This window comes from Cervus elaphus, chromosome 19 (genome assembly GCF_910594005.1).
Source record: "Cervus elaphus chromosome 19, mCerEla1.1, whole genome shotgun sequence".
NCBI lineage: Eukaryota > Metazoa > Chordata > Mammalia > Artiodactyla > Cervidae > Cervus > Cervus elaphus.
The window spans coordinates 79,891,751-79,902,037 of record NC_057833.1 but is presented as its reverse complement, the minus strand read 5'-3'; the positions used below and the strand labels follow the sequence as shown (position 1 = coordinate 79,902,037).

General features: G+C 39.7%; 1 protein-coding gene across 4 annotated transcripts in view; it reads left to right on the top strand.

The window, feature by feature from the left end:
- Window positions 1–9,359: 9,359 nt before the first annotated feature.
- CPNE4 (copine 4) overlaps window positions 9,360–10,287 on the top strand; it is a 656,552-nt gene continuing 655,624 nt past the window's right edge. For all 4 annotated transcript variants that reach the window (XM_043875010.1, XM_043875009.1, XM_043875011.1 and 1 more), the window contains exon 1: window positions 9,360–9,480. In XM_043875010.1, coding sequence (XP_043730945.1) covers window positions 9,428–9,480 — 53 coding nt within the window. In that variant the 5' untranslated portion in view covers window positions 9,360–9,427. The remainder of the gene's footprint in view (window positions 9,481–10,287) is intronic.

Genomic DNA, 10,287 nt, shown 5'->3' with positions numbered 1-10,287 from the left:
AAAGTCACTCAGTCATGTCTGACTCTTTGCGGCCCCATGGTTATAGAGTCCATGGAATTCTCCAGGCCAGATTACTGGAGTGGGTAGCCTTTCCGTTCTCCAGGGGATCTTCCCAACCCAGGGGTCAAACCCAGGTCTCCTGCATTGCAGGCGGATTCTTTACTAGATGAGCAACAAGGGAAGCCCAATAATGTATTAACACCCATTAAATTTTAACAAAGTAGAATTAGTCCACTTAAATAATGTTCTAATGTCACAGTAAGTTGTGAATTGCTGAGGCAAGCCACAAACATAAGAAAGCAAACTAAAGACAGGTGGGCATGAAAGAATTCTGATGGTCATAAGTCAATCAAGTATGTTAAGTAAGTCTATGCAGATGCTGAATATAAAAGTTAATATTTGGGGACTCTGGGGTTTTCATGTTGTTGTTTAGTTGCTAAGTCATGTCTAACTCTTGTGACTCCTTGGACTGTAGTCTGCCAGGCTCCTCTGTCCGTGGGATTTCTCAGGCAAGCCTACTGTAGTGGGTTGCCATTTCCTACTCCAATACTGAGTGAAGTAAGTCACAAAGAGAAAGATAAATATCACACACTAATGCATATTATATGAAATCTAGAAAGATGATACTGACGAATTTACTTGCAGGGTAGCAATGGAGAAACAGGCATAGAGAACAGATTTATGGACATGGTGGGGAGGACAGGAGGAAGAGGGTGAGAGGTATGGAAAGAGTAACATGGAAACTTACAAAACCATATGTAAAATAGATAGCCAATGGGAATTTGCTGTGTGAATCAGGGAACTCAAACAGAGGCTCTGTAACAACCTATAAGGGTGGGATGGGGAGGTATGGGAGGGAGACTTGGGAGGGAGGGGACATGGGTGTACCTATGGATAGTTATTGTTGATGTTTGACAGAAAATAGCAAAATCTTGTCAAGCAATTATCCTTGAATTTAAAAATTAATTAATTAAAAAAAAATACAGAAATGAAAAATAAGACCCAAAAGAGAAAAGTCATTCCCAAAGCCAGGAACAACCAGCAGCTGGAGCTGGTAGAGCAGATTTGAAGAACTGCTTTTTAGAAATAGTTGATGAAGCCTCTGCATTTAAAATGTTAACTTTGAGTGATTATCCATCAAGAGGCTGTAGAGTTTCTGCCAATCATAATAAAGGAGCCCTACTTTGAGCACTGTTCCATCACAGAATGATGTTGCAATGGAGCTCAGCAGAATTTGTATAATGTGAGACACATTGAGAGCAGGTCACACACAGAACGTATGTCCTGTGAATCATCATGAATTCAGTCATGGAAAACAATGTGACAAATGCAGAGTCATTGTTAGTTAGAGCTGATACACATGACTTTTTTTTTTTTTTTAATACTTGTTATGAGGAAAGATTTTCTTTTTCAAATATATTTTATTGAAGTACAGTTGATTTACAATGTGGTTTTATTTCTGCTGTATAGAAAATTATCCAGTTGTACATGTTCAGTTCAGTTCAGTCGCTCAGTCATGTTTGACTCTTTGGGAACCCATGAACATGAGATATCACCAGGGAGGCACGCCAGGCCTCCCTGTCCATCACCAACTCCCGGAGTTTACCCAAAATCATGTCCATTGAGTCAGTGATGCCATCCAACCATCTCATCCTCCGTCGTCCCTTTCTCTTCCTGCCCTCAATCCAAATTTGCTCACATATTGAGTGCAGCACTTTCACAGCATCATCGTTTAGGATTTGAAATAGCTTAACTGGAATTCCACCACCTCCACTAGCTTTGTTCGTAGTGATGCTTCCTAAGGCCCACTTGACTTCACATTCCAGGATGTCTGGCTCTAGGTGAGTGATCACACCATCGTGATTATCTGGGTCATGAAGATCTTTTTTTGTACATTGTATGTACAGTCTTTTGTACGTGTATATATATATATATATATATTTCATATTCTTTTCTATTATGGGTTATCACAGGATATTGAATATAATTCTCCATGCTCTAAAGTAAGACCTTGTTGCTTATCCATCTCTATATAATAATTTGTATCTGCAAATCCCAAATTCTGAATCCATCAATCCCTTACTGTAACCACCCCCTGCCCTTGGTAACCACAAGTCTGTTCTCTATGTCTGTGAGCACATGAACTCTTTTCTCAATGTTGGCCACTACTTCCCCACACAACCCACTTATTTTTGGAGTGGGAAGATTAAGCCATCAGCATTTCACATTATCTTGCTCCCAGCATTGACCCTTTGATGGTTATATGGCCTAAGTGATCCAATCAGAATAGACCTAGAAAGTTTTGCTTAGGGTTTCTGGACAAAAGTGGTTCCTTACATCCTCTGAATCTGTGAATGTGTAACCTGAGCAGTTACATGATAGCTCAGTTGGTAAAGAATCTACCTGCAATGCAGGAAATCCCAGTTCAATTCCTGGGTCAGGAAGATCCTCTGGAAAAGGGAATGGCTACCCACTCCAGTATTCTTGGGCTTCCCTTGTGGCTCAGCTGGTAAAGAATCTGCCTGCAATGCGGGAGACCTGGGTTTGATCTCTGGGTTGGGAAGATCCCCTGGAGAAGGGAATGGCTATCCACTCCAGTATTCTAAGGTGGATAATTCCATGGACTGTGAAGTCCATGGGGTCGCAAAGAGTCGGATATGACTGAGTGACTTTCACTTTCACTTCACTTTCCGTTAGAGCCATAAGACAGCCAGAGTTTCTGGCTAAAAATCATCTGATTATTATCCTGCCTATTCTGTCTTTCAAATACCTAAGCCAATCAATTCCTGGCTTTTTATGCTAGCTTGTGTTCTTTTTTCTATTACTCATTGCCAAAAAGTATTCTAACTTTGCTTTCTTGTATGCTGAGTCTTAAAAACCATGAAAACTCTCTTGAAGTTAAATCACACATAAGGAAGAATAATGACATATGATTCATATATTCAATGAATATTTACTGAGAGTCTACTACATGCAAAACTCTGTGACAGCCCTAGGTATACAATGGCAAATAAAACAGACAGTATGTTAAGGGATATGAGTAGTTAAACCAGCAAATACAGTACTGAGTGATAAATGCTATCATAGGGTAGTACAGGCTACTCGTGGGAACATAATGAGACCGTGTTATCTTGTTTAAGACATTCAGGGCAAGATTCTTAGCAGAAGGGAAATTTCTTCTAAGACTTAAAAAAAATATGTGTGTGTGTGTCTATGTGTGTATGTGTGCTCACATACTTCAAAGGACTTCCCACTTGAGACAATAGCATATGTCAAGAAGGAAGGCTCAGAAATAGGAGCTAAAGGACCTGAAATAAGTCCAATCTAGCTAAAGTGTGTATGTCAGGAGCTGTATGAGGTCATAGTATGAGAAAAGTCAGAAAAGTAGGAAAAACTGGGTCATGTAGGAACTACTTTGCCGAGTTAAGGAGTTCAGACTCCCGAGAACAATAGAAAAGGGCTGAAGGGTTTTAACCAGAGGAATGTCATGATCTAATTCATTGTCTTTTGGAGCCAAAGAAAGAAGTAATGAACTAGAAGAATGACAAAATCAAGGCTGGACAATGAAGTTATCAAACTCTGTCACTGACCAGCAGTTGCTTGATATCCAGCTCAGGTATAGCTGCTTCCTCCTCTCAATCTCAGTCTTGCAGGGACCCTGGACCTACAGCACCACATAGGGCACTTTCATCCTGAGACATAGGCCTGCAGCAGTTAAGTAGTCTGGTGAGCAGCTTGGCAGTGGACCCAATGAGCTTATGCTCCAGGCTCTCTTTGAGGGCTACAGAAATGTCAAAAGTTCTTACTTTTGTGTTGAACTTGTTAAGGTTGGCCTGCCACAGGAGGTTCAGATTCGTGCAGGAGCCCCAACACTTTCCCAAGTTTATCCAAGCTTATTCAAACTTCCGGGGCTGAGGATGTTAGAGTAGAACCCACACTGCTTCATCAGGGGGTATTTCTTATCATTACCTGTCAGGGGCAACTTCCTGGGCTGCCCCAAGTCTGAGGGCATGGGTGGGGCCATATCAGGGGTAAAGGTGGAGTCTTGGGGCCAGGGCTTGGAGGAAATGTCTCCGACCCAGAATCTGGTTCCTGAAGAATGCTTCCCAGGTTATGCTCCATGTTTCTCAGAGTACATGCTTGGCCCATAGGAGTTAGGGGAATGGGGCTATTAGGCATTAATTAAACTACTTTTATTTGTGTTGTGACAGATAGAAAGTGAAAGGACATGCACAGGACACAAAAGGAGAAAGGTATGGAAAAAGAGACAAGGCACAAAGGAGGGATGAATAGAAGAGCCCCACAGGGAGAGGGGAAAGGAGTGCTGAGGGTAATTGGCCTTGCTTTTAAGGAGTAACAGGCCAGTTTGCTAAAAGCAAATCATTTCTCATTGTGAGGTGATCACATTTTTACACCAAGGTTAATGCATTTGTTTCAGACTATGTTATTGAAGTTAAAAAATAGCTGTCTCTCACCCTTCTCTCCATTGAATGCATCATTCTTAACAAAGGTACATACATGCACCCATGCTGTTCACTAATGGCAGAAAGCTAGGGAAGGAACTCTAGTTTTATTACATTCAAGTAACTGTGACACTTGGTTGTATTGGTTTTTATTCTTGTTTTCATTCCATGGACAGGGGTTCAGTAGAGGCCTTGGATTTATTTAGTCCTTGGGTTGACTCCTGACTTTCCCCACTTATTAACTGTGTGGCTTTGGAGACCTTATTCAATCTTTCTCTGCCTCAGTTTTCTTTTAAATTAAAAAGAAAGTTGACTATCTTCTTGTACTTTTGATAAATAACGAACCACTTTCAAAACTCAGTGTCTTAAAATATGAAGCATTTATGAGCTCAATCTTTTGCCCAGACTCAGTTGTTTATGGCATGGCTGATTCATGTGTCTACGGCCAATCAAGGACTGTCTGAGAGCCAGTTTGCTGATCTTGCCTGGGTTGTCTCACATGACTGGGCTTCAATTGCAGTAGCTCATCTCCACTCATCTGTTAATCACCCTCCAACAGGATGGACCAGACTTTTTCTGGTGACTGAGTGGAAATATGCCAGTCCTTTTAGAAGTCTAGGCTCAGGGCTGGCACCAAACTTCTGCAGCTTTCTCTTGAACACAAGGTCAGCTTAGATTTAAAACATTTAACCCCCCCACCCCACCCTACTCAACTGGAGGAGTTGTAAAGCCACCTGGCAAGGGATACATCCACATATATCCACATATTTATTTGCATATATGTATGAAGGTGAAGAATAGTGATCATTTTTTGGAATATCCCACTCTGTTACCCTGCACTGTTGGGAAAAATCAATGAGAACACATCTGAAGAGGCCTAGTACAGTGCCTGGTTTTCAGATGCTTAGGACCTGCTAATGTCTCTCTTCTCATAAATACCAACAGCAAGATCAGACACAATGGAGATCACCCTGCTGCATGCTGCTGCCAGAGGAGGTGATAGAAACAAAACAGATGAACTTTTTAATATAGGCCTCAGCATTACTTATGCCTCTCCCAATAGGCAAGTGTTTTTAAAAAAGATTTTCAAAAGAGCAAAATTACAGGCCTCACTTTTAGAAGAAAGAGGCAGTGTGGTCTTTCTCTGGCTCATCTTTTCTTTTCCTCCAAGAACACCCTCAGAATGATAGGATTTCACCTTCTCTTCTCTGGAGGAACAATGTGTTATTTTGGTCTGCCTTTGATCACCAGTGATTCACTTTAAAGGCAGTGCTGCTGGGAAAATGCAGAAAGCAGAGTTGCAATCAGAAAAATGACTATGTACAAATGACATCCTCTGACTTTCTGTCCTTGTTTCGTAGGTGTTTTTTGTTTGTTTTTTTTTTCTGGTCACTTCTTCTTAATTCCTTTGCCCTATGGGAACCAACCAGGCTAGGAAACTTGGGCTGGTTCTTAAATCTTTGGCCATTCTCATCAATATTCTCTCTGAGTTCAGTGGAGAAAACTGGGAAATGTTTTCCTGTGGAATTTGCCAAGGAGACATTTGACTTGAAGATGCCGAGCAGATAAAGTAAGGTTTTTGCTGACAAAGTAGGCAAAAATGATGCCTTAAGATAAATAACCATTAATTTCACAAAATTTATTCAGAGCATGAAAATTTTGCAAAGGCTTAACTTCAGCTAGTCTAACTTTATCTTAAGGAGACAAGTGGAAAGGTTGTATGTTTTTTAAAAATAGAGTTTTAATTGGGGATAATTTTAGATTTATGGAAAAGTTATAAAGAACAATACAGAGAATTTCCATACAGTTATCACCCATTTTACCCTAGTGCTAACAGATCATGTATACTACCATAGGACATTTGTCATAACTAAGAAATCAACACTGGTGCATTACTATTAGGTAGACTCTAGACTGTATTTCACCAGTTTTCCCATTACATTATAGGCAAGTAGCTGTCTCTACAACATAGTGATAGTTGCGTAATGACACTCCTTAAACCCAAAGGAATGGAGTTTTCATGTATTTACCACTCTGGAGTGGTGTAGCAGAGCAGACATGATGTTGCTGAAAAGCAGAATCCCAGAACTGAAGATCAATTCAAATATCTTCCTTTTACAACGAGGAAACTGAGAGCTGGCCAAGAGCCCTAATTAAATGCAAACTCAAACTATTTTATATATAGGATGGATAAATAACAAGGTCCTACTATAGCAAACAGGAAATATAGTATGTAGTCAGTATCCTATGATAAACCATAATGGAAAAGTATATGAAAAAATATAGGTGAATCACTGTGCTGTACAATAGAAACTAACAGAACTCTGTAAATCAACTAAACTTCAATAAAATAAATTTTTAAAAAGAGATGAATAGTTTCCTTTGTTGTGCAAAAGCTTTTAAGTTTAATTAGGTTCCATTTGTTTATTTTTGCTTTTATTTCCAATATTTTGGGAGGTGGGTTATAGAGGATCCTGCTGTGATTTATGTCGGAGAGTGTTTTGCCTATGTTCTCCTCTAGAAGTTTTATAGTTTTCGGCCTTACATTTAGATCTTTAATCCATTTTGAGTTTATTTTTGTGTATGGTGTTAGAAAGTGTTCTAGTTTCATTCTTTTACAAGTGGTTGACCAGTTTTCCCAGCACCACTTGTTAAAGGGTTGTCTTTTTTCCATTGTATATCCTTGCCTCCTTTGTCGAAGATAAGGTGTCCATAGGTACGTGGATTTATCTCTGGGCTTTCTATTCTGTTCCATTGATCTATATTTCTGTCTTTGTGCCAGGACCATACTGTCTTGATGACTGTGGCTTTGTAGTAGAGTCTGAAGTCAGGCAGGTTGATTCCTCCAGTTCCATTCTTCTTTCTCAAGATTGCTTTGGCTATTCGAGGTTTTTTCCCTGGAATAATTTCCATACAAATTGTGAAATTCTTTGATCTAGTTCTGTGAAAAATACCATTGGTAACTTGATAGGGATTGCATTGAATTTATAGATTGCTTTGGGTAATATAGTCATTTTCACAATATAGATTCTTCCAATCCATGAATACGGTATGTTTCTCCATCTATTTGTGTCCTCTTTGATTTCTTTTATCAGTGTTTTTATAGTTTTCTATATATAAGTCTTTTGTTTCTTTAGGTAGATATACTCCTAAGTATTTTATTCTTTTTGTTGCAATGGTGAATGGTATTGTTTCCTTAATTTCTCTTTCTGTTTTCTCATTGTTAGTGTATAGGAATGCAAGGGATTTGTGTGTTAATTTTATATCCTGCAACATTACTGTATTCATTGATTAGCTCTAATAATTTTCTGGTAGAGTCTTTAGGGTTTTCTATGTTAAGGATCATGTTGTCTGCAAACAGTGAGAGTTTTACTTCTTCTTTTCCTATCTGGATTCCTTTTATTTCTTTTTCTGCTCTGATTGCTATGGCCAAAACTTCCAAAACTATGTTGAATAGTAGTGGTGAGAGTGGGCACCCTTGTCTTGTTCCTGACTTTAAGGGAAATGCTTTCAATTTTTCACCATTGAGGATAATGTTTGAATCAGTTCTAATGAGATGGATGAAACTGGAGCCCATTATACAGAGTGAAGTAAGCCAGAAAGATAAACACCAATACAGTATACTAACACATATATATGGAATTTAAAAAGATGGTAACAATAACCCTATATGCAAAACAGAAAAAGAGACACAGATGTACAGAAGAGACTTTGGGACTCTATGGGAGAAGGCGAGGGTGGGATGTTCTGAGAGAATAGCATTGAAACAAGTATACTATCAAGGATGAAACAGATTACCAGCCCAGGTTGGATGCATAAGACAAGCGCTCAGGGCTGGTGCACTAGGAAGACCCAGAGGGATGGGATGGGGAGGGAGGTGGGAGGGGGGATCGGGATGGGGAACACATGTAAATCCATGGCTGATTCATGTCAATGTATGGCAAAAGCCACTACAATATTGTAATGTAATTAGCCTCCAACTAATAAAAATAAATGAAAAAAGAAAATAAAAAAGAGATAAATGGGGTAATCTGCTCTGAAATAATAGAAAGATAATTTAATGTTTTTAAAGCATCACCCATGGTAAAATATAAAATCTCAGAAAGAAAACGCTCTCTGCCAATGATTTTTAAAAAGCAATGAAGAGCTAAAGGGATTCTGATGCCACCTATTGGTAGACAAAAGAATAGGGCACCCCTTCATGACTGGGAGATTGTGACTGGTGGATAGGTGCCTGAGGTCTTCACATAAAAGAATGACAGAAGTAGAAGATATCATCTCGACACAAGCTTGGAATGTGCATATCAGTTCTCCACTGACTCTCAGCATCTTAGAAGGACTTTCTTAGAGCATTCCTCTCTGCTTTCCAGTAACATAACCCATTTCAGGCATATATAGAAACACCAGAGGAAGACATATCAGTCAATTCTCAAAATCACATAAATAGAAAAAAGAACACATTTTATACATATAAATAACCCTGGGGGGGAGGAATGCAAGATTCTTTTCTGATCCAAAGTCTCCAAAATAAGTCCTGTTATTTATAGCAGTCTCTTTGACTGGTTGAGGATGCAAAAAAGAAAGAAAGAAAAAAAGAAAATAGGAATTCAATTTCAAAACAAAATCATTCAGGGAAGAATCTAAGGTTTTCAATACAGGGCACTGATTCTCTGCCTGTTTTTCCCCTTCATCATCTGTCACCCTTAAAAAAATGGGATCAATTGAATTGGTAAGAATCCACATTTTTTCCGTTTTCATTTCCTGGCTTCATTCCAGTACTGCACTTGTCACACTGATGGGAGGGGTGCCTTTCATATTGGCATAGGACAGTAAGCAAATGCCTCCCCTTATGTTATCAAACAGAGACCCAGTGAGAGGATCTGCACAGAACTGGAGGCTCCTTTTGCGGCTTGGGAATGCCAGTGGTGCCGTGACCCTGCGGCTTTCTTTAGATCATTTTAACTATGTCTGTAGAGCCCAGCAGCTCAGAATCCACGAAGAGGAGAGTTGGAAGGAGGTGAGTGATACCGATCGGGGGTTTTGTGGTAACAGTAGTTGAAGGGACTCCAGGGAATGAGCAACTTGCAGTGACTGCGACCTGAGTTCATGAGCTGGTTATAGATCTTAATTTGTAGAGATGGGCTGGACTGTTAGTTTCATGGGTGAGGTGGGAGAGAATTTTGCTTTCTGTGCCTGGCAGAGAGCCTCTTTGAATTTACCTTCAGTGTAAATTTTTTCCTTGAGAAAAAAAAAAAAATCCAAATTTCTGGCATAGAGTTGCACGTGTGTTCTGCACACTGGTTTGCAGGCAACTGTTTCTAATTAGGGATCTGAAGCCTGCTGGCAGAGGAAACCGTATTTGTCACAAGTAGTGGTGCTGTGTTCAGCTTGTGTGTTTGTGCCTTTAGCACAGGGACTAACAATGGTTATACTGGACTCTCCCTGTGGTTCTGTCTGATTTGCCCTGTGGTTCCTGGGTATGTCATTTTTAGTTGTGCTTTCAGAGTCTGCTTCCACCAACACTACGTTCTCTGGTCTGTGCATTCTGACCACCCAAACCCTGGGCTTTTTGTAAAGATAATAAAATCTATGTGGGCAATTGGTGGTGATCCATAGAGTAGCTTACAGATTGCCTGGAAATAGTACATGATCAACATACCTTAATGCCTTTTCTCTCACCTTAATTCCTTTTCCCATAAGACGCTTGTGTTCAATAAACTCTAAGGCATTTTTGTAAATTTAACAAATGTTTATTGACTATCTGCTAAGTGACAGACATTGCAATGGCATCAGGGTTGTGATCACAAGACAACAAAACAGACCA